Source organism: Miniopterus schreibersii (genome assembly GCF_964146895.1).
Source record: "Miniopterus schreibersii genome assembly, chromosome: 10".
In the NCBI taxonomy this organism is placed as follows: Eukaryota; Metazoa; Chordata; class Mammalia; order Chiroptera; family Miniopteridae; genus Miniopterus; species Miniopterus schreibersii.
Genome location: NC_138110.1, coordinates 74,679,880 through 74,705,269, shown reverse-complemented (window position 1 = coordinate 74,705,269; position 25,390 = coordinate 74,679,880). Strand labels below are relative to the sequence as shown.

Here is a 25,390-nt window from a genome sequence, read left to right as displayed (position 1 = left end):
GTTTAGGAAAGGTAAAATTATTATCCTCATGCAAGATAAAATGAACATTTGTCAAAGATTTTTAACTCTTCGTTCACTGAAAGGCCCAGTAAGAAGTTACAGCCTGTCTAAAGCGGAATTTAAAGTGCACAAGGCAATCAGGGTTGCTGAAATTATTTAGAAATAGTGTAAAGCTTGCCAGTATCCACAGAGCAGTAATCTGTTGCATCTCCTGGACACACATGAAGTATTTCTATTTCGATGGAAAAGAATCATTTTCATTACTATCAATTTTTACAGCTTAGTTTTGTTAAATAGGTCAAAAACAATATAAGGCAGAGTTAACCTGGAAAGGGGCACCTGACGGACACCCGGTCATCTTTTTTTTTTTTTTTGGTCATTTCAAAATGTCTCACAATTTTTTTTATATGAACTAATATTGATTTGAATTTTGTTGTTTGTGAAGTTCTGATGATTTTTATAATTTTTATTTTGATTTATTAGCACTATAAACATAGGAAATTTATTACTATTTTATATTTGCACCTATTTAAGGAATGGTATAATAAAAGTAATTTTGATTATAAAAACCACTGTGGATTTAACACAAAGGCAACTCTCAACCCCTGCAGAAGCTCGACGCTGTGGGCTACCAGTTTGCAACTGCTGATAGAAATTATGATTCAGAGTCATCGTTTCCAGCCACAGATCAAAACTCTACAATAGCTACTTGACAATGGCAATGTGTGCCAAGTCATGGGCAATGTGGAGGAAATTAGAACATCTTGGACACACAAGCTGGATTTCCTTTCTCTCCCTGTTTGTGTATTTATTTTTAAACTCTTATCAGTTTCTATTGCTGGACACCTGAACACCTCAGATAAATTAGCATCTAGAAGGGCGCCTGGCAGGTGCTCAGTAAATATCAGTTGATTGATGAACAAAAGGTGACATACAGACAATACAGAAAATCATTTCATTTTTAGTAGTTTACAAAGAGGTGTTCGCATTATCAGCTTATTTCACTGTGCCTCAGTTTCTGAAAAAGGTTCGTAATACTAATATTCATCTCACTGGATTGTTATGAGGATTAAATGAGCTAATATTTGCAAAGGGCTTGCCATTGAAGTGTTTGTAAAAGAAAATAAAGAAAATGAAGTACTTTGCATTTTGAAGAATTGAAGCTTTGAAAAGTAGAGAGTGGGAGAGACAGAACCCTTGACCACGGAGCCCCTGACCCACTTTATACTTTTTTAAAGACCTCCTTAGAGCTCTAAGTTTTTGTTGTTTTTTTAAGTATGGGTTGTTTAATGAAAGTGACCTATGCACATTATTTAGAAAATTGAAGCCTTGTAGAAATGTACAGAGAAGAAAGCAACAAATCACTAAAAATTCTACCGCCCAGGAATAAACCATGTTAACCCTTGAAGAACTTCAGACACCTTTTTATGCAGTTTTAGGGGAGTGAGAAAGAATACTCTTATTTAAAAGAGGCTCAGGTTATATACATTAACATTGAATAAAAAAGGTACTACTTTAATTTTCAATTGAACTGAATAAAAGAGAACTGACTTTCAACGAAAGAGATTGCTGAGCACTGAATGGGTACCTCAAGGTTTCCTTTAAAGCTTAAGTATATATTTTATTACATTACATATTTTGAATATTATTTCAGCCTCTTAAGGAAAATCATTAAGAAATTTAAGTTGTATTTTTTATTATAAATTTTAATTTAGAATCCTATTCATTGCCTCTTTGTAACGAAAGACGAGCTGATTATGATTTTTGCCTGTTCTGCTCTCTCCTCCTGATATGTTGTGTGTATCACTGCTGCTTTTCGGGGCGTATGCGCACCTCTGTGTTGCGACGATGCATGCCCCAGGTGTTTGGCTCTAAGTGTAATTGAGTGGATGTACCCCTTGCCAGTATTTTTTTAAAAATTTATCTTTGTTGTTGAAAGTATTACAGATGCCCCTGCCCCCAGTGACCCCCTCCACTCCACTGCTGTCCCCCCCGCAGGCCTTCCCGCACTCCCGTCTCTCCGTGGGCTATACATACAAGTTCGTTGGTTCACCTCATCCCTCCCCTTCGCTTTTTTTTTTATTAGTTTCCCATCCCATCCTTCCCATTCTTCACTCTGATTCATTTGCGGCTGCCTGGATTTTATTACAGGGTTTCTTCTGTCTTTGTTTTCCTTTGCCTTGTTCCCCAGGGGCCGGTCCCCCTGGTCTATTAGAATGCCTGACTGGGACCTTGGCCCGAGACCCATGCAGCCGTGTCTCTCCCCCCCAGAGCTTTGTAAACATCATTACTGCATTGTTTTTGGTGTTTCAAATTGCTGGGAGGAAATAATAAGGCCGACAGGATTTTTGTTTTCCCTTTTGTGGGTGACTTAGCTTATACTGGGATGTCATAACACTTCCAGAAATTAAACATTCTTAACAGGGCATACATTGTAAATGCAGTGAATCTCTGACAATGTCAGCAGCTTAACACTAAAATTTATTTAAAAAAAAATCAAAGCTGGACCATTCTCACATTGCCGGTGGCAATGTAATATGGCACAACCTCTCCAGAAAAGAGTTTTGTGGTTTCCTCACAAACTAAATATCCAACTACCGTGTAAACTAGCATTTGCACTGCTGGGCATTTATCCCAGAAAAATGAAAATGTGTGTTCACACAAAAACCTGTACACAAATATTTAAGCCAGAGTCAAAGTCTGTGCACTGTATGATTCTACTTACATGACATTCTGGAAAAGGCAGTCTTACAGGTCAGAGATTGTCAGGGGCACGGGGGAAGGGTTTGATGGCCCTGATCATGATGGTGGCTCCATGGCTGAATATAATACATCCACCAAAATTCATAGAACGGACACTAAAAAGACTGAACTTTGCTGTATGCAAGTTATATCTTAATAACCCTGACTTTTAAAAAAGTGGAATCAACATAGCTTTTACATCATTGTCCTCGCCATTTCAGTACATTTATTTGAAAAGCATGAACTACATTACACCCCTTAGGGTCCCTCCGTGACTTGGGCTCCAGGACATGCTGTTATTGATTTCTATTTCAGTGCATTAGTTTATTTTTAGCGTGCAGAAACACACTGTTCCTGTCCCGGCTGCACATTTTCTCTACCTTAAGGATGACTCACAGAACTTTTATTTGTCATGTTACGTTGCATAATTCCTTTTACTGCTTAGTTGGAAAACACAACAAGCTTTTACCACATTTTATCTCCAAACCTTTTCCTGCTCATTGAGACAAAATACCATGTGCTCTTCTGTAAATAGTGCTGACCCAGGATCACATCCATCATGGCAAAATTCCACAGCGCAGCAAGCAAGCAGCCGGGCATTTCATCTGCTGTTGCTCCTTCCTTTGTTTTGCTTTGTTTTGTTTTTTGTTGTTTTTCTTCTCCTGCAGGCCATGTGGAAATGGCAAAGTGCACAGTAAATAAATATTTTGATAAATCCTAGGCAGTGTGATTATCAGGAAAGCATCTTGGGTGGGTGGTTGCGTTTAAATAAAAATGTATGTTTTACAAAATAATAACTGGACACTATGGATAGGTTGACTCTGAGCATCAATATCATCTATTTTCAGCTTTTCCAACTAGTTGTACAAACGCACTCAACCATTCCTATAAGAGGTGACCACAGGTTTCAACTAAACAAGACAGGTGGTCCACACCTGCTGCCTTCACTAAACTGAGAATAAAGGAAAATTAAATTTTTTCCTTAAAGGCTGAAGTCCAAAAGAACAAAGAGAGTGAAGGAGAAAATAGCCAATGAGAGCTGGCAACAAGGTTATGGGCGCTATTTAGCAGACAGAAGCAAGCTGAAAGTTCAGCTACTGCAGGAGGAAAAGCCAAGAAGCAAGGCGACTGATTCAGGCGCAGGGTCGGGGGAGGCTCAGGATCAGCTCAGCCGGCACAGTAGAGGGACAAGACAGGACCCCTCTCCCTGGGGAGGCCCGGCAGCCGGTGAAGAGGGGGGGAGACCCTGCATTGAAAGTTGGAAGTAAAGGCCTTCTGAAAGATGGCCCCTGCAGATCCATGGCCTGTTTGCTCCCAGAATGCTGGCAGCTAGACTTAACCCCGTTCTGCAACCCCCAGGAGGATATCGGAGAATGTTTTTGTGGGGAAACTGCCTAAGGAAAAAAAATCCCACAGATATTCACATTTTTCAGCCCTTCAGTAAAATGAACGGGCTGCCACATGGTCACCCTAAGGAGAAGACCATCAATTCACACACACTGACCAATATGCACAGCTTCCAATAAGCTAAGAATATTTGAGTAGTGCCTCTAACCCAAAAGACAGATATCAAAACAATCAAACCGAAAAACGGAATTGGGATGAACGGTAAAAAAAAATTTTTTTTAATCCAAATATAACTAATATCCACAGAAAGATAAGAAAATATTACATCCATGGGGGAAAAAATTATGTTATTAAAATTCATTTGGAGATAAAAATAAATTCTTGGAAATTGCAAATATCTTATTATAAATAAAAAATTCAATAATTGAAGCAATGCCCCCAAAGTATAAGAAATAAAGAAGTAGAAATTAAAGCTCAAAAAAGAGGGAGAGGGGAGCTCAATCTAGTAGGTCCAATATTCAAATAATAGGAATTTCAGAAAGAGAAAATAAAATGGAGAGGGAGAAATTATCATTTAAAAATATAAGACATGTTCTCAGAATTAAAGAATATGAATCTCCAGAGTGAGAGAGACCACTGATTCTTCAATACAATTGAGGGGAAAAACCCACATTGAGGCACATCACTGAAATTTGAGAACAGTGGAATAAGGAGAAGAATCTAAAACTTTCTGGAAAATGGAAGGGAGGTGTATCAGTTAGCTTTTGCTGTGTAACAAGTCACCCAACCTTAGAGACTTAAAATAATTTATGGGTGGTTTGGTAGTTCTTGTGATCTGAGCTGGGTACATGATGGTCGTATGGTCTGAGACAGCCTCACTCTGTCCGGGACTTCCTGGGATGGCTGGGACTTCTCTCCACAGAGTCTCTTAAACCAGTTTGGATTTGTTTGCAAGGGTGATGGAAGGATTCTCAGCAGCAAGAGAGGGCCAGCCCAATGCACATGCACTTTTCAAACCTCCAGTGGCATCATGCTTGCTATGGATTTTCAAACCTCCATTGGCATCATGTTTACCAAAAAAGATAGGGCAAAATCATGTGAATGAACCAATGCCATGCAGAAAAGCATCGGAGGGTTCAGTATTATTCAGAATTATCACCTGGAGAAATGGACGAGTTCTACAAGATCTACCACCCCTTCCCTTTGCAGTTGCTGGCTGGTGAGTGAGTCCAAAGGAGCTCACTTCTCCAAATATGCTTTAATCAATTCATTTCTTGGTCACCATTTTCCAGAAAGTTTTAGAATGTGGTCACCATTCAAAATGATTATTTCTTCTTCCTCTCCATTTTTTTGTTTTCTCTTTCTGGAATTTCTATTATTTGAATCCTGTCTCTCTGTCTTTATTTCTTATACTTTTGGGGGCATTGCTTCAGTTATTGAATATTTTACTCATAATAGCATATTTGTAATTTCCAAGAATTTGTTTTTGTTTCTTTTTTTTTCTTTTTTAAAAATATATCTTTGTTGATTTCAGAGAGGAAAGGAGACGGAGAGAGAGAGAGAGAAACATCAATGATGAGAGTCATTGATCAAGCCCGCAACCCCGGCATGTGCCCTGACCGGGAATCGAACCCCAATCGCCTGGATCCTAGGTCAATGCTTAACCACTGAGCCACGCCCGGCCGGGCTTGTTTTTGTTTCTGAATGTAATTTTTATAACATTTTGTTCTTTTTTTTCCATACATATGAGTCACGTTGCAAAGGGTGTGGACACAGGGAGGAGTGGTTTATTATAACAATTTGCCATGCCACTATACTGTTTCCATAAAGACAATTATTCTCATGGTCTCAACATCCTTGATTTTAAATGTTGTGTTAAACAAAGAAGAGTTTTCACCATTACCTAAACTCAAACTCTCTCTCTGTGGGTATTAGTTATAGTATAATCTGTGTTTCTTTTTTCTATTTATCTCAGTTCTACTCTTCTGTTTGATTGTTTATCTCTGCCTTTTGGGTTAGAGACTCTACTCAAATGTTCAGTGAATTTTAACTATTGATAATTAAGTGTAAGACATCACAAAGCTTATTGGAATCTGTGTGTATACATTTAATTAAATATATTTTTCATGTTTCTCAAGATTGATGAGTAAAATGTCCTATAACAAACAGATCCCCTGGGAATGAAATGCCTTTAGAAGGAAGTTAGCTGTCCTTTCAGAAAATAAAAAAGCTTATAAACTTCCTGCAACATATATAGACAGTGTTACTAATTATACAGACCTCATAATGCCCCAGCGGGCTATGCACACCCATTATGCACACCCACACACGCATGTGCAAGCAGCTAGCCAAGAGAGAAAGAACCTCCTGACTCAGCCTGTTGTAACAGCAGCACACCTACATTTGTTTGATTATATCAGCTGCACAAATGCCATTGACCCCAATATGCCCGAACTAGTATGTGCACGTGGATCACCTGGGGATTTTGTTAAAATGCACATTCTGATTCAGCAGTTCTGGGAGGGGCCTGAGCTCTCACCAGCCCTCAGGAAATGTGATGTTTGGTCCAGGGACTGTATTTTCAGCAGCAAAATTTTAAACTGTGCACAGTCTAAAAACAAATTTGAAATTTGCCAAGAATCGTATTTCCATGCGTTTGTAAAAAAAAAAAAAAAGGAAGCTATCCAGTATCCTAGTTAGTTCAGTTATGTATTTACTTCTGATGGTCAGTCTTCAGTAGTTAATTGTTCTTTGCAGTTTTTCTGTCTTTAGGTTCATAGTAGATGCCTAAGTCTTTTTTGCACGAGATTGTACATCAATAGACTGCTGAGATAAAAAGAGAGTAAGAAAGATAAAATTTAATGAAATTGCAATCTGCTAGATGAGTCCATTCTCATAATTTTTAGACTTTGCAAGAAATTAGAAGCAAGGACATCAAAGACAAAAAAATCACATCAAATACCTTATTATTTTTGGTAAAGCACAATGCTTTAAGAGTAATCCTGTTAAATGCTATATGTGTATATGTAAATATCGAAATAAATAAGTGAATATATAAGTGAAAAAAGAGAAAAAGTTTCCAGAATCATCACTGACTATAGTTACACTTTTACTTAAGTAATAATTCCTTTCTGGGAAGAGCTACTGTCGACTCTTGCGGGGGCAGAGATGGTTCCTCTATGGCAAAAGTCCCCACTGTCTCTGGGCCCTGAGGATACTCTTGGCCAGCAGGGGATACTGGGAAAATACTCCCAATTTAGACATAACGCACTGCCATCACCACCACCGCCTTCATCAACAACAACGAAGTTAACGAGTGGCATTCACTCCATTTTTAAGCCTCTCACACTGAGCTTCCCACCCCAATATATTTTTCTTAAACCTTTCATACCTGTTCCTGTTTTTCTTCTATTTCACACACACACACAAAACTTGCCAGCAGATAATTAACATGAGTGGGGAAGTAGAAATAAACAGTAGTGGAAAGATTTCAAAGAAGTTGATTATCTAATAATAATAACTAATATTTAATGTGCTTATGGTGTGCTAGGTAGTGTCTTGAGACTTCACACGGATTAATTCGTACTGGCCTTGCGGCACTCTGATGAGCCAAGACAAGAACTACCTGTTCGACAGTGTGCATGTGGGTGTGCTCTGGGGATGTAAACTGTGGATGTAATTTTATTTACACATACCATTATGTTTCAGCGTTTTAAATCATTTCTGTGCTAGAACTGCACTGTCCAATATGGTAGCCAATAGCCACATGTGGCTCATGAGCACTGGAGATGTGGCTGGTGTGCAATGAAATGTGCTGTAAGTGCAAAATATAAGATTTTGAAGACAGCGTCAGAAAATAAAATAATGTCAAATACCTCTTTATTATTTTAGATTGATTACTGAAATATATATTTGGGATATCATGGGTTAAATAAAATAGATTACTAATATATTACTAAAATTAAATAAATATTAGTAATATATTACTGTTGATTTTACCCATTTTCCCTTTTTTAAAATATATGTCTTTATTGATTTCAGAAAGAGGAAGGGAGAGGGAAATAGAAACATCAATGATGAGAGTCATTGATCAGCTGCCTCCCGCACGACCCCGACTGGGGATCGAGCCCACAACCCGGGCATGTGCCCTGACCGGGAATCGAACCTTGACCTCCTGGCTCACAGGTTGATGCTCAACCACTGAGCCATGCCGGCCGGCTGACTGCAGTAGTTCCCGCGTTTGGCCAAAGGAAACACTCAGATTCATTTACAGAACGATATTCTACATGTGTGCTGCGGAGCCTGCGTCCAGGGCCTGGCTTAGCAATGCACGTCATAGGTCAAGGTCAGAAGCTGTCCGCTGCTCCACCTGCCGCTGGGCCAAGCCTCCCCCGGAGCCTTCCCGCAGCGCTGCGGACTCAGGGCGGAACTCGGTCACCTCCTCACTCAAACCACGCGCCCAGGCTTTTCTGAGCAGTTCTCACTTTCCAGGCCTTTCCCGACACTGTGTCAACAGCCCACCACCCTTCGATGCTGGAGAAAAGAGACCTTTCTCGGGTAAGGACCCCTTCTCCCATCTCCCTCTCCCTCCTTCCACCCCTCGTCTGCCTGTGATTCTGCGGCGGCACTTGCACGTCTTCATATTCCCAACTCGACCGGGGTTAAGTAAACGACCAACGGTTTGGTCTCAAGTTCACCGTCGTGAATGTGGTCTGAAAAATGACGCTTTTTAGGATTTTACTGTCGGAGAGTGCCAGATGATGGCCGTACCTGTGTCCCAGGCACTGTAACGTTTGTCTCACACGCTGGGGCAGTGCCCGGGCGGTGCTGCTGGTGATCAGGGCGCGCTCTCATTTCCAGTCTCTCCAAGTCCCTGGGGGGGAGAGCTGCCCACTGCAGGCACATTTATGAATGAAACCATTCATGGCTGGGCTTCCTGCCTTTTGTGTTTTCTTATAGATCTCAAGTTGTAGCTTTCACATGAATAAACTACTTTAACAGTTCCTATTTCTATTCTGCGTCCCTGGGGGCAATATTTGGCAGTGCACGCAATATTTTTAAAAAATCCTTTCCTCTGGCCGGCATTCAACTTTTCTAACACATTTTTAGACCTGGAAACGCGTCCTTCTATCCCTCCACCAGCATATGTTTTTTTGTTGTTTTTTTTTTACTCTCTTCTATTCCTTCCAAGCTACACAAATCTGTTTCCTGACAATTTGAGAACTGAGAAATGTCTGCGTGGGGGGAAAAAGCGAAGACACATGTTGTGTTGTAATTTTAGCAGGAAAATGTTGCCCAATGACCAAACCAGGCGCAGTCTTGTGATGTTTTCTTTTGCTCACACTCACTTTTCCTATTTTGATCCCGCCGTCCACTCCCTAAAGGCTGCTGAGCCTGCCTCCCGTTCAGACGCTGTGACTTGCTCTAAATCAGCAGAGTACTGATTTCTAAGGACCAGGACACGATGACCTTAATGTGGAGAGTGGGGGGGATGACTCTACGGGTTGGCTTTCATCTTTAATTCTTTGTAAATACAAAAAGCAGGCAGCCTGTTCAGCAGTTCAGATTTACCTGGCTGGGTCAGAAGGTGTGTTCAGACAGGAGGGTTTATCAAGCGCTTGCTAACTGCCAGGCAGGGCTCCGAGCACCGGGAATTCAGGGGGAAGGACCCAGCCTCGGGCCCACGGATTTGGAAAGAGCACTGAACTCTCAGCCAGGGCACTTCAGAGGCTGCAAAACTATGGGCAAGTTGTCCGCAAGGCCCGTTTGATTACCTGGGATTTTCCTCTAGGTCCAACTAAGCCCATTACTGCGTAGGTAACACTGGAAATCCTTTCAGGTCAGAACGCTCTTTCCTTCTGCCTCTTGATTTTTTGCCTTGTGTCAGTACGTAAGCTGCGGAAAAAAGGCCAACGTTTCTGTTCCCTCCCTACGACTATCTAACCACAAACACGGCTCGAGTTTCAGATTTACATCCCATCATGCGGCGCACAATGATATTCTGCTTCTCACAGAAAAAAGACAACCGAAGAATATTTCCAAATTATTTTCAAACATGATTATCGCACAGTATTACAATGTATTATGTGCAAAATTCCATTTAAAAAATCATTTACAAAAGGAAGTATAACACAGTATGTGCTGAGGGGTCCGGATGTGTCACAAAAGCTAACAAAGGAACAGGGTACACAGCCAACCACGTTAGATGACCCCCGTCTTTACACAGAACAAGAACACGTTTCTGCAACTACCTGTTACATTGATACAAGACCCTCAGACTTCGCGCGCCCCCAGCCAGTTTTCACAAAACACGAATTTACTCCACCATACATTCTGAAAATGCAGATGGCCTTTTGGTGCATTTGCAAACTAGTTTCCAAACAGCATCTTACTTAACTCCATGAACGTCACAGTACACATTACTTGGTTTCTGCCCCAAATAATCTGATGCTGTTAGTTTTCACTTACGTGGGAAAGGGAAATAAAAGTGTTATCTTTATTTTTTTTTTCCCCTCACAGAGTTTTCAAAATAGTTTCCAAAAGCAAATAACATGGAAAAATTTTTGCCAAATCTCACTGTATATTTACAATATTCTCAGCAAAGGTGGTTCCTTCCCTCTTCTTTTCCCACTTCCTTCCAGGAGCCTGAACTAGCAGACTAACTCCTTAGTCCTTTTGTTAGAGTCTGTATTTCTCTCTCGAGCTCTCTCTACATAAATGTCTCTCCTGATCCTCAGCATCACTTGGTTAAAACACAAAACAGCACAATATCACTGAGCGCAAACAAGGTAACAGTACATCAGATTTTCAAAGGCATTCTGTGGCCAGTGTCAGCAATATATCACCTTAAGAAATCCAGCGGCCTCTCCCCACAAAGTTGCCGAAACATCCAGTTACAGAAGAGTGACTCTTCAAATGCAATACTCTCAAATCCAGCAAGAGATTTCTTTTTGAATATTAAATGTTAAAATCACATGCATAATTATAGAATATTTTAAAGTTACAAAAATATTTTAAAAACCAATCCTGACAGTTTACCTGCAACTGCTATAAAAATTTCTATGAAATATATAAAAACACAGAGGCTCTTTGTAAAATAAAAAAACAAACAAACAAAAAAAACCAAGAAAGGAAGGAAAGAGTGAAAGGAGGAAAGCCATCCACAGAACTGATGCACTGCATCGGGTGGTCTTGCCAAACACCTGCTGTTCAAGAAAAGAGCTTGTACCTTAAATGTGTATTCAGCACATATACATACTTGTGAGCCCACCTGGAACCCGGCTGCGGGTGGGCAGCGAACCCTCTCGGGTCACAGACCATCGAGCGCAGCTCTCCACGCCTGAAGGAGAGCCCGCTGATTCCTGGACCTCAGCTGCCTTGCTTGGCGATGTGCCTAAAGATGCCCCTGTGGATGGCTTGGTCACTGGACCGAGGAGTCCCCAAGGAGGTGGCTCCACGCACGGGGAGGGCGACGGGCTAGGCTGCGGCCTTCCCTCCCCCCGTCTGAATGTCCCGCCAGCGAGCCCCGCGTCTCCTAGGAGGTGGTGAGGTCCTCTTCGTTCTGGAAAATGACGCCGTAAGGGTCCTTCTTGATGCGCTTGTAGACGAAGTGGAAGATGTGAGGCTGTGGCCGGCTGTGCAGCTCGGCCTTGATCTTCTGAGGGTAGGTGTCCTCCGCCAGCTGCTGCCACGTTTCGTCGACGAAGAGGAAGAGGCTGTACTCCTCAGGGTCCCCCACCTTAAACTTCTCGGCACAGAGCTGACACACGTCCTCGGTGGTGACGTAGGGTCTCACGAGGAGGGTCTTTCCCGTGCAGCCGCTGTTCACCTCCTGGAATGCCACTCGGAGGTAATTCTGCGGGTGGAAAGAGAGACGTGGGGCCGAGTGAGAGGAGGGGGACAGGACAGGGCACCGAGGGCGCACCGCGACGTGCGAGTGGGTCGAAGCTGCCAGCCACTCCGGCTCGGCCCGAGGTCTCGGCGTGCAGGGGAGGAGGCCGAGCCACGTGGACAGCGGGCAGGGAGCCACGTGGACCGAGTGGCTGTATCTTAGCTCATTACAATGATACGGGCCATGAAGTCCACTGAGCCACGTGGACAGCGGGGAGGGAGCCACGTGGACTGCGTGGCTGTATCTTAGCTCATTACAATGATACGGGCCATGAAGTCCACTGAGCCACGTGGACAGCGGGGAGGGAGCCACGTGGACTGCGTGGCTGTATCTTAGCTCATTACAATGATACGGGCCATGAAGTCCACTGAGCCACGTGGACAGCGGGGAGGAAGCCACGTGGACCGAGTGGCTGTATCTTAGCTCATTACAATGATACGGGCCATGAAGTCCACTGAGCCACGTGGACAGCGGGGAGGAAGCCACGTGGACCGAGTGGCTGTATCTTAGCTCATTACAATGATACGGGCCATGAAGTCCACTGAGCTGTGTCCTCCGAGTGTCCTTCATAAACCCCGGTTAAGAAACCCCTGGTGAAGAGCGTGAGCCAGGCCCCATCCTGGGCTTATCCCCACCTTGGGGACAACCTCAACAGCAGGGCCCGAACCAGGGGGCAGCAGGAAGAGACGTGTGAAATACGTAGACACAAGGGCACCCACTGTAGTGGCTTCGGGCTGCTTCTCATGAGGCTTCAGCAAGGGCAATAATGTTAGGTTGGACCACAGGGTGCTGCCCACATTTGGTCATTTGCATTTCCCCAAATGGTGATTTCTGGTGGTTCAACCTGATACAAATGGCTCTGAGTGCAACAGGGAAAAGTCAGCAGGAGGAAAGTGTTGATTCTTCCAAAAGGCTTTGGAGACGGAGCTGACTGAGTGCAAAGAGGTGTTTCGGGGACATAAAAGGAGATGTTTGCGGGCTTGGCACTGTGAAAGTGCCAGGTGTGTGCCATCACGAAATACAACAAGACTCCGAGATGACAGACGTGAAGTCCAGATGAGGTAGAAAGCGTCCTACACTCATAGCAGGCTCTCGGAGACTTTGTGACCCTGGGTAACATGTTCAGTTTCCTCTTTTTAGGAGTGGGGTTACCAGGAAAACAGAACACCCCGTTCAATTTGACTTCTCAGACATAAAAGAGTTTCCCTTTCTAAACCTGGCAAACCTTCTCAGGAGGGAAGGGAAGTGGTGCTCTCTACCTGGGGTCCCATGTGGTGACCATGAGGGTTCACTGGGATGCTGGAAGGGAAAGCTCCGTGTGCTCTGCACTGGTAGGATAACTCTTACTTGCTTGAATTAGAGCACCTCAAGAGCACACACTCCATTCCCCAACCCCTCCTCTCCCATCTCAACCCCCCAACGCCTGGCCCGCACACTTGGTATCCGTTTACTCATTGACTCCCGAAGAGAAATTGGTGAAAGAAGTCTACATTTTTTGCATTTGACTAGTGAAGGGAAGAAACTGAGGCACAGAGAGGCTGAGCAACTTGCCCAAGGCCACACAGCTAGCGAGTGGCAGACCCAGCATTCCAGCATCGTCACCACTGTTGTGTGCTGCCTTTCCAGTGTGAGGAGGCTTGTGTGTGTGTCCGTGACCCCTAATTTAGGAGTTCCAAGTGGAGTTTTGTGTCTGAGTTTTTGTTCTTACATCCAAACTGAGTTCTGAAAATTCTCCCCTTGGGCTATATTTTAAGGTGTGCATCTCCTCCGTGAGCGGGGCCAGTGGAAAGGGGTATGTAGAAGGAAGGGGGCACTGTGGCCTCTGGGGGTCTCTAGGTTAGAAGCTCCAGATAGAGAGAGGGGACAGGAAGGAGGGGCTGGTGGCAGGTGGGGAGATGGACGAACGAGCTTTTCTTATTTCCTCTCTTCAGAGGCTGTCCAGCCCTAGGAGTCCCCTCCTGGGACAGGCAATCACATAATCCCAAGAGGCTGCATATGCAAAGTCACTTGACACGTGGACAGCTCTTCAACAGCCCGGGGTGGGGTGGGGGGCAGGGGAGCACACGGTATGCTCTTGCTTTTTAGATTTATGTCCCCAGAAGGAATTTCGGAGAACCCTGATACCTTAGAGAAGAACTTGAAGATCTTGCCTTCCCATGAAGGGCTGACTTTGAATCAAATGTCCGTTTGAGTATTTTCAGGGCATTGAGAGGCAGAAAAAGCAAGGACGGTGAACCTGAGTATGGGCATGGACACATCTGTCCTGCTTAAAATTCACCACATGGCACACAAACAAGACGCAGCGGGTTTTATAACCTGATCTGGAACTTGCAAAATATGATTCAAAGACGTTTGCACACTTAGTCATAACTCCATAGACTATGAGCAAATCAAGGGCTGCTGTGCTGGGTAGTTTTCTGTGGCCCTAAACTGCCTCTCCTCTTTAAGAAACAAGCTCTTTGGGAATCTTACATTCCCGGGAAACTGCTCATAGTCATGGAAAGTTCTGGAGGGAGATCCAGGTGGGACCAAACGGCTGCCAGAGCTGATGCTGCCAGTGAAATGCTGGAGTCTTCTGTTTTAGGAGGATGGGTAGAGAAAAAAAGGATTGGAGGGAAGGCATTACTGTACCTCTCCCTCTTCTCAGAGAGACCAGGTCGGCTGCAGTGCCTAACCCTGCTATTTCCACTCAGTCTTTTTTTTTTTTTTTTAATTTTTATTGATTGATTTGAGAGAGAGAGAGGGAGCGAGAAAGGAACATCAATTTGTTGTTCCACTTATTTATGCATTCATTGGTTGCTTCTTGTTCGTGCCCTGACCGGGGATCAAACCCGCAACCTTGGCGTATCAGGAAGATGCTCTAACCAGCTGAGCTACCCGGCCAGGGCTCCACTCAACCTTCTGATAAAATAAAATACCTGCCACCTGTGCCCAGAGCATCTTCTTTGACGCCCTGTCTGCTTAGGTGCTCAATATTCACGATGAACGGTCTGCTAGAAATCCCGCCTTAATGTGACTTTGTTTTCTTAAGGGCAGCAAAACTTGGGCCAAACCCACATATATATATTTTTTTACTATCAGCAAAAGAGAGAAGTGAAACAACAAGGTCAAAGGGTGGTTTAAAATATCTCTTCCTCCGGATGAACTGACAAAGGAGGGACCTCGGGCGCCCTGAGGTCTGTGTGCCCTGTGGGCCAGCTCTGCCTTTGTGCAGGACAAAGGAAGCAGCAAGCCTGCCCCTCCCCCTTGTCACCCTCGCTGGCCACATACCTGAAAGTCGTCCACTGAAGGGATGGTCCGGTTGGTGGTCCTCCGCCTGTGCCACTGCCTCAGGGTGTCTCTGGTCTCGGAGCTGAGCAGCCTTGCGGCTTGCTCTTCTTGGAAATTCTTTATCAGAGAAAGTGCCCCATAGGCGCTTGTCAAGTAGTAGCCTCCTGGAAAGGACAGAGACAGCGAGTCGGCAAGTTGCATACCAGGGGACGCGCTTTGTATTCTCTCCATTTCTCCCACGCGCGTTTCCTGTGGACCACAGACGCGCACATCCAAGAGCACGCCCTTCACGCCCCCGCCTCTCCACTCAAGCGTCATCCCCAGGGATGTGCTGGGTGACCGGGCCCGGGCCAGGGATGCGGATGCCGATGGCCCTGGCTGACAGAGCCCTGTTTTCACTGGTGGCATTCCCACTGCAGTGGGTGAGACACACAAAAATCTATCAACTATTTAAGCACAATTGTGCAAATGTTTTGCCTGACGGAGGTGGGAGGCATGTGAGGGTGGTGAGGTCAACCGCTCGGGGGCCAGAATCATTTACTTTAGCAACAGGCGTCCGTGTATCTCCTGGCAATACTTTCTTTGGGGCTTTCTTTTTTAGGAATTAATATTTTCTAAATTTTAAGAAAAACACATGCTTTGAAAGGGACTGCGCAATATGCAGGTGTATTCGCAATAATATGGGTTCTTTAAAAGAACTTCTTCCTGATTCCCTTTCCTACCCTCACCTGGGAACTTAGGTGATAAATTGAGGAAAAAGTCACTTACAAGGAGAAGCAATGTCCCTTTGATGGTGCGTTCAGGAATGATTTCTTATGTGTGGGGAATGTTAAAAGACGACAGCGCTGTGAGATACACAGAAATGTGCTTGTAGTTTTGTCCCTCAACTGGAATTTGGTGCCTTCTGAGGAACTGGCAAGCACCATGCTATAGGACCACTAGGGGGCACCCCGAATGTTGATTAAAAATCCCCTAACTGGGCACCCCCACATTTTAAACTGAGAAGCATTCTTTGTCAAAATACTATTGAATCTCTCCCATGAGCCCGAGATAGGTACAGAGCAGGGGGTGGGTTTGTACGAAGTACAGTCTAAGTCCCTGCTCTACAAAGTTCATAAATGTATTAAAGAGAATGAACACTGGTAGTTTATTCACGCAGGGACCGGAAGTTAGTCGTGGTTCAATCAGTTTTGTGCAGAAGCACCACTTTCACGGCTAAAGTATTTAGCTGCTAAGGCAAGATCCCAAACAACTCTCTCTGTTCAACAAGGGACAACAGTCAAGATGGCAACTGGTCCATCTCTGAGAAATGAGCAGAGCGCCCTGTGAGTCGCAGTGGACATGCAACTTGAGAAAGAAACACACCTTTGTGGATTTCAGGTCACTGATGGAGATTTAGGGGCTATTTTTTTACGGCAGCATCATCTAGGCCACTCTGAGCAATACACTTTCCATGTACATATCAGATGTCAGGCTTTTTGTTTAGATTTATTTGAATAGTTTAATGGCCACACCAGCTGGGGTAAGTTCCCCAGGGCAGCTCCACATGCTAGTACAGAATTGTAAGTAGCTGATTTTTCCTAATATTCACTTCAAGAACAAATCAGCACACAATCGGACGTGAAATGCAGAAGTGTATTTCAATGCCACACAGAATTTCAGGAGAAATCAGTGTCGATGTAAATGTTTAAGAAAGAGGTGTGCGTACTGGAGCTGGGACTTGGAGGGATGGTTACAATCCAGTTTGGGAGGGAGGGTGTTTCCTTTGGACATCAAATTTTAGACTCCATAGCTCTGATCTGTTCAGGCCACTAGGGAGAAAACTCACAATGCTGGAAGCACAAAACTGACCACACTTTGAAACATGCGGGTGCAATTAGAGGACGGTTTTCATTTCAGCAAAACTCTAACACTACCACGAGCTGTGCACTTGAAAGGGCTTCTAGGATGCTTTTTCCGTAAATGAAACTATCTGCTTAAACTGCAGAAAAGAGATGTAAGCTGTTGCCCTGCAAACCAAAGAGGGCCTTGGGCAGGCCTCAGAGGGCTGCTCTGCTCAGCAGCTTCCTCCTGCCGGCTGCACAGCTTCAGTTCACTGAAATGCAGGCCTGGTCTGTAACCACAGCCAAGCCGACTGGGCCGCCCTGCTGTCCCGAGGAAGGCAGCCAAAAAGCCAAGACACAGTGAAGTGGGAGCAGGCGCTGGTTCAAGCACGAGCTCACGGGCTGCTCTATATGTCCACTAGCTGGGTCCTGGGCTTCTCTCAGGTGTGATTCCAGGGAAGTGTCTTCCTTTGGGGAAAGGCCGGGAAAGGTGGCAGAAAAGTGGCTGTCTAAATCCTCGGGCCAAAGGATGTAAGCATATGTTCATCCTAAGTACACACTATCAGCAACAGAATGGTAATTTTCTGAGTGAAACTGGCATGCCCTTTCCCTAAAGGGCCAAGAATTCGAATACGGATCACTAGAATTAAACAGGATTGACGCTGAAAGCTACAACAGCAACAAAACCCAGATGCATACAAAATTTTTAAAATGATGCAAAATGTAATAGTGATGGCCTGCACGCTTCTCTTGATCACTGGACAAAACCACATGCTTTCCCCCCTCCTGTCACACCCCAGGGCAGGGCAGGTAAGGAAAGCTCCAGGCAGGGCAGTGGTGGCTCAGGTTGTGAATTAGACTGAGGGGAGATAAACAGACAGGAGGGTAAAGCCATGAAAGAGGCTCATTCATTCCTGTCTGGGCTGAGAGATCTGCTTATCCCTAATCCGGAGTCAGCATTAACCCTAGAGGTGGGAAGAGTGGACCTTATTGGCTCCAAGGAGCGGGAGAGACCTGATGAGAAAGCCACGCCATAGGGACGAAGGAACAGGTTCTGGGGGTGACAATCCATTTAGGTTCTCTTCAGGGAAAATCTAAGTATGACGCATTCCCTGGGGAATCCTATCAACTCCTGGACCTTTTTACTGAAGCGTGGACTAAAAGTCACTGGAGAAAGGAGAAAAAAAGTCTATGCAACAATTCAGAACTCAGGGGACACATGAAAATGGCTGAACAGGATTCACAATGCACAGGCCCCAATTTGTTCTCCTTTCAAAAGACAAGCTCCCAGAAGAGTCCCAGTTATTACTGCTTTTCAAGGCCGTGTACCACGACGGCAAACATCCAAATTATTTCCATAATAAAATACCTGACCAGTGTGTAAGGAGAGAGAATTTCTGCTAGGACATGTTGGGCCAGGCAGACACAAGAAGGAAACTGGACTGCCAAGATAAATTGAAGGCAAAATGCCCACTTTTTACTCCACTGTATTTTTATTTCAACTATGAACAGATACTATTTTTTTAAATAAACAAGAAAATCAATGCTGTTTTCATCTTGAAAACAATTTCTTTTTTTTAAATGATGAAAGCAAAATAACAGCAGGACATTCTTCTGACAATGGAAATATTCTCTCACCAAAGTTTACAACTTCCCCTTGAAATCAAAGAAACCATTTCTTTTTTCAAAATACCATTTAGTCTATTGAACAGCATTTTTTTTTAATTGCAATTAACCAGGCTGGGTGAATTATGGCAGGGTTATATTTTTTTGTGTTTTTCTGACTTTCCCAAATTTTCTACAATGACTATGTATTACTTTTGTAGTTAGAAAAAGAGCACATTCTTGCAAATTAAAATTAGACTTAACCCTTAGGATTTCAAAAAACCTCCCACATAACTGCTTATTGGGTACTGGGTTTTATTTGGGGGTATATATATTTTAAAAAAATGTTTTTAATCCTAGCCTGAGGATATTGATTTTTAGAGAGAGAGAAAGGGAGAGAGAGAGAGAGAGAGAGAGAGAGAAACATTGATTGGTTGCCTCTCATAGGTGCCCCAACTGAGGATGGAACCTGACACTGTAACTACCTGAGCCACCCGGCCAGGGCTATTTTGGGGCATATTTTTGGAGCCAGAGAGAGGCGGTGGATTGCACAACATTGTGAATGTACTAAATGCCAATGAATGGTTCACTTTAAAATGGTTGATTTTGTTATGTGAACTTCATCTCAACAACAAAAACCAACCCCCCCAAAACACCCAGTTCCTCCCATTTTCCCGAAAGCGCGTTACCTTCTCCATGTAACAGCGACGGGTCTAAGAGCTCCATCATGTACTCGATCTCTGTGTCCAGTTCCAGCATGTCACACTGAGCGATGACATAGGTCAGGACTGGTAGAAAGTCGTCAGCGCCATACATCCTTCCTGGGGTTAGGGGGAAAGCGGAAGACAGGAATATTTTTACCAACATTTCTGGCTTTCATGTTCTACTTGCTGCTTTTATTAGGCAGTGAGGAGTCATGCTGGAGAGATGTGCTATTCATAAACCTTTGGAGGTGGGCGTTTCTGGAATCCTGTGTCGCCCACGACCTTCCCTGCTGCGCATGTGTCAGACCAGCCCTAACTCACAACTTCAGAAGGAGCATCTGGGAGTCAATGAACACAGGAGGGGTTCTCTCCCCACTGTCATGAGCTACACAGTTATGCAATACGACACAGGACTTTCAAACAGTTTAACTTTCGGCAAGTAACATTACAAACCGGTTTACAAAGTCTCTGCTTTTTATGTCCACCCTTGGGGCTTGTTTCCTGTTGCTTTCTGTGCAAGTTACTCACAAACATAATGACCGATCAGACTCATACCAGGAATAAAGGTTGCTCTCTGCTCGTGAGCACACAGTTTGTTTATTCAGATGTGTGAATTCAGCACATGCGGACTAGATACACATGGTTCATATATGGCAAAAAAGGTTTTGTCCCTATTGCAATTTTTTCATTGCAGCGGTGATTCTCAATGGGGGCAGGGGTGGTGATTTTGCCCCCAGAGGAAACTGGCATTGTCTAGAGACATTTTTATTGTTGGGACTGGAGGGTGGGGGTGCAAATGGCATCGGGGTGCCAGTGGACTTCTGCAGGAAGCAGACAGCCCCCACAACACATAGCGCAGTGAGGATGTCACCAGTGCTGAGGCTGAGAAACTGAGCTTCGGAAGACCATGAGCCTGTGCAGATATTTTCTGGGGTCTTTTATAAATGATTTCATGAACTATAAAATTATATTTCCTATATGTGAAATATGCTGGTAAAATTAAGAGGTGATGTCCATACGCCATCATCACTGCTCGCCCAAGGGCTCATGTATCAATGTCTTCCTGCAGCCATTTGAATGACACACATTTCTATCTACTCAAAGGAGTGGTGAACGGGGCCCGTTTCCTCTCTGTTCCCTCTCCACGAAGCAGTTTCACTCAGAGAAAAAGGTGGTAGTCACCCCCGGACTCACAATAGGCTCCCCGGGGACCTAGAGCAATGGCAGGGCTCAAGCACTATCTATGAGCCACGGTTATGATCTGTAAGAAGCTGCACGGGGAGCCCCAGGGCTCAATTCCCAACTCTGCCACTCTTTTGTGAATGCCACTGGCACTGCTTCCGCTTGTGGCACAGAGAGGAGCGCCAATGAAATGCCGTAAGGAAACGCATCATTACTGGACGCTCCAGGTTTCTGACACATGCTGTAGGTCACTGACACAAACCCTCACCGGCAGAACGCTTATTGCTACTATTTCCATTGCGCCTGGGACAGTGCTGGCCTCGATCCATCTAACAGCCACCTGACGAAGGAAAGGATCGCATCCAACCACAGGCGCAGACCCGGTACCTTAGAAGGCAAAGGAAGGTGGTTCAAGTGCCACCGTTAACTGACTCACGTGCAGAGCTTAGGATTTAAACGTGGACCTTGGAGACTGAATATGCGTTCGCTCCTCTGCACTAAATCTTTTTTAATAACCTGGCACTGCGAAAATCTCGTTGCTCCCATTCGATCACGTTTTCGGTGCCATGAATCTATTGCGTGTGACTGATCTGCCAGACACCAGAGGAACATGTGCGTGTCTGTGAGCCGCGTGGCGAGCTCGAGAGACGAACGGAAGAGGGCCCGGGGATCAGGACGCCCGGCCGGGCCGGCCCCGGCGCGGGGCGCGGGGTGCGGGGCGCAGGGTGCGGGGGCCTCACCTGAGTTGCTCTCCATGACAGTGTAAATGAGCTTGCAGACCCTCAGCAGCAGCATGACTTTCTTTTCGGGTGAATACATCTTCTGCATCGTCATGAACTTGACTTTGATCTTCTCCACATCCACAAGGTCGGGGGTCGGGGCGAAGACCCCCAGCTCCTGCGGGTTCCTCTGCCGCACGAGCTGCAGGTTCTCCTTGAGCTGCTTCCAGGAGCCGTCGGCCATGTGGAAGTCCCTCAGCATGGCCTCCACGTGCCCCTTCAGGGGCTTCAAGATGCACTTGTGCATGGCTTTTTCCAGCACCACATCTGCCAAAGAAAGCGCAGCTACTATGACCATTGTCTCAAGAAAGAAGAAATGCAGGCCCGCTTCCCGAAATGCGTTGGTCGGGGGGCGGGCAAGTCATAACCTCACTCCCACGCAACTGAGCAGCACTCCAGCCTTTCCTTCTGTAAAGCCAGGAAGGAAAAATGTCCCCTAATGAATCCTTAGTTTCTCTTGCATTCAATCAATGCAATTAAATACATTTGTTTTAACTGCTTTTATGCCCCCCTCCCCGATAAGCACAAGCAAACACTTCAAAAGACATTCTTTGGACCTAGTTCTTCCACTGATCACTGAGTTGACAGGCAAGCAAATGTTATTTTAATGGAAGGACTTTCTAATAGTGAGGGTTCAAGATCCCTTAAAATATTTTCTGAGGAAATAAATTCAACAAAATGCACATGTTATCTTAGACTGGATTCTGGACCAAAAAATAATTATTTATTTCATTTGCTATAAAGGATATTTGTGGGGCATGAGATCTGAATAAAGTCTGCAGATTAGGGAACAGAGTTAATATTGAATCAGTGTTAATTTTACTGTAGTTTTTTTTTTTCAATGCTCACCCTAGGATATTTTTTCCACTGCTTTTCAGAGAGATTGGGAAGAGAGAGTGAGGGAGAGAAACATTGATGTGAGAGAGACACATTGATTGGTTGCTTCCCACAGGTGCCCCGACTGGGGTTGGGGATCAAGCCTGCAACCAAGGGACGTGCCCTTGGTCAGAACAGAACCCAGGACCCTTTAATCTGAGGGCCGATGTTCTAACTAGTGAGCCTAACACCAACAACTGTAGTTTTTAACAGAATGTTTCTGTTTTTAGGGAATACACACTTAGGGTAAGGACACAATGTCTAAACTATCTCTCAAATGGTTCAGAAAAGAGGTGGGTGTGTGTGTGTGCATGGGAGTGTGTGCATGCATGGGCGTGTGTGTGCATGGGCATGGACATGCGTGTGCATGTGTGTAAACAGAGAGGAAGGAGAGTGATAAAAATGTGACAAAGTGCTAACATTTGGGGAATCTGGGCAAAGGGCAGACATGATTTCTTGGTATATTTTTGCAACTTTTCTGTAAGTCGGAAATGATTTAAAGGTAAAATTGTTGAAGTGTGGTTTTGTTCAGAGTTAGGAAACATCTTTAGGCTCGAGGCATTACTTCTCCCTCTTTCTTTGAATGGTTGCCCAAAGGAGTAGCTTTCTTGGCTGACAGTAAAATGACCAGGACCATAGATGTGGCAATCCAGACTGAAGGTGATTTATACAATAATCAGCTCTCCACTTTTTCAACATTAGCTTTTCAATCTCAAATGTCTGCAAATTCTCATCAGAGCTACCTGGGTAGTAACCACACCTAAAACCTGACACTTCAATGTGATTTCATTTGGGAGCGCATGGATCCGCTCACTTATAAGACTGGGAATAGTTGGGTGATCTCTCTGGCCTTTAGAATTCCTGACGCTGGATCAGATCACACTGAATCCAAACTATTCCCTGTTATTAGAAGGTCAAGGGTTAAGGCAGATGCACGAACACCGAAAACAACTTTCCCATAACCCAAAGTTAAAAGGATGCCAATAGTTAATGCTGACCCCACAGTGACCAGCTTCCCTTGCCCAAGTTTTTCTCTGTTCCTCCACTTCCATACCCAACCCAGAAGATCTCTTTGTTTAAATAGAGAGCTTTATTTAACTATAGAAATTCAAGTTGAAGCAAAAGAGATTATAAAGTGAGAAGAAAACAACATTTTTACTTGACATTTGGCATTAAAACAAATTACTTGGTTTCCATTGGTTATGTTGTGTTAATAATCTTGTGCAACTTCATAGCATCTTTGTCTTTACTTATTTTATTACAATGAAAAGTCAGTAATAGCAGTGAACCTTGAGCGCCTAGTTGGGTGAGGCTCTAAGTGCTTTATTTCATCCTGTCATCTAATTCTTACAACTCTATGGCGTTTGCATAATATTGATATTATGGCCATTTTATAGATGAGAGAACTGAGGCTTGGGGATATCTCATGACTTGCTTGAGGCTGCACAACTATTTTAAACAACCAATCCTACTGCTTTCCAAAGTAAATAATTTCTTAATTCTAAAGTTCAAGGTGCTTTATCAACATTGGCCAGTTTATTCCTCTCCACCCAAAGGTTCCAAAGCTACATGCATGACTATAAGTGACTCCGTTAGAATGAGGTCACCAAAGGGGGAGGGAAATCATGTCAGTCATTAACTCGGACTGTACATGAATGTTGAGAGCAGCATTATTTATAATAGCTCTAAACTGGACACAACCCACAGGCCCATCCCAATGGATTGGATACAAGGGTATATTTGTACAATGGAATTCAGGCAATGGAAGATTCATTCCATGAGAAACAGGACATTGCTGCTCCAGAAGCGACCGGATGAACCTCGCAGATATACTGCTGTGTGGAGGAAGCCAGACAGGAGAGGATCTCCTTTAGCATTTCATTTATATAAAGTTCAAAAGTGGGCAAAACGAATCTATGAGGACAGAAGTCGGGATGGCGGCTACCCTTAGGAATGAATGGGGCTATGGGGAGACACTACCTGGATCTGGGTGGTGGCTACATGTGTGCACACATGAGATTTGGTTGAGCTGAGCACTTAAGATATGCACACTCTGTGGATGTAAGTTAAGCCTCAATAACCATGTATAAGTCAAACAAAGAGAAACAACTGGAGACCAGCCTGGGATTTTCTCCTTGAACCTCAAGGGCAACTTTAAATTTTAGGTGAGCCTAGTCATATCTGGCCAGAGCATTAATACAAATTGTCTCCAGAAGGTGCTGCTCTGGTGCTGGGGGAAGACAGGCAGAAAGCTCCTTCCCAGCAAGCTGAGTGAGTCCTTTATGCAGCCTCTGAGCTGTAAACCCTTACCCATGAATGGGGCTGTGGAAATCTGTTAGGAGCGTTGAAACCTAGGACCCATTGCCAAGTGCCTATTCTTTTGAAACCCATAATGAAAAACAAATTTCCCAGTGTTGGACTTTTTTAGTCCATTTTAAAGGCCTTTATTTAGAAATAAGACTTCCCCCTTCGCATTGGTTTTCAGAAATTTTTCTAACCCCCACCACAAATCCTTAATATATATTAGGAATATTAAAGTCCAAGGGACCTGGGACCCAGCTGGTTTCCTCTAATAAGAAAAATAGGCTCTGTTTACGAAGGAATAGGGAAAACTGATTTGAGTAAACAAAAGGAACAGAAAATCTTTCAGAATGAAGACTAGCTCAGAAAAAAACAAACACCCAGAATGTTCACACTTCTTATAAATCACCATCTGTTGTTTTCTATTATCTCTGATTGCTTTAAATCCAAGAAAACAAAAAAGTTTAGACTGCAAGAACAAATGACACCATTCTAGGCACTTTACATGCACTGACTTCAAATGGCAAACACGCTCCATGGGGTTTCACTTTATAGATGAGGTAACTGAAACCCAACGAGATCAACGTCACATAGCTAGCCAGAATTCGAAACCAAGAAGTCTGGGGTTAAGTGTATTTATCCACAAACAAAAAAATACTAGAGAATAGTTTGAGCTACAGTATTATGAATTTTATAAACAAAATGTTAGCTGAATGATCAAACCTGGAAACAAATTTTCTGAAAATATTTATACGGATCTTATCAACGGTCCCCAAAGCTCATCCATAAGGGGGGGATGTAAAGAGCATGGCAGCTGCTTGAATGCTTCTCACCTTAATGAGACCTGATGTAGTTATTTATAAAAGAGGT

The 25,390-nt window shown here is 44.1% G+C and overlaps 1 protein-coding gene across 6 annotated transcripts in view; it reads right to left on the bottom strand.

The window, feature by feature from the left end:
- Positions 1-10,120: 10,120 nt before the first annotated feature.
- RIN2 (Ras and Rab interactor 2) overlaps positions 10,121-25,390 on the bottom strand; it is a 148,501-nt gene continuing 133,231 nt past the window's right edge. For all 6 annotated transcript variants that reach the window (XM_081150160.1, XM_081150164.1, XM_081150159.1 and 3 more), the window contains 4 exons: positions 21,305-21,610; positions 19,368-19,499; positions 15,251-15,414; positions 10,121-11,944 (listed from right to left, as the gene is read on the bottom strand). In XM_081150160.1, coding sequence (XP_081006286.1) covers positions 11,624-11,944; positions 15,251-15,414; positions 19,368-19,499; positions 21,305-21,610 — 923 coding nt within the window. In that variant the 3' untranslated portion in view covers positions 10,121-11,623. The remainder of the gene's footprint in view (positions 11,945-15,250; positions 15,415-19,367; positions 19,500-21,304; positions 21,611-25,390) is intronic.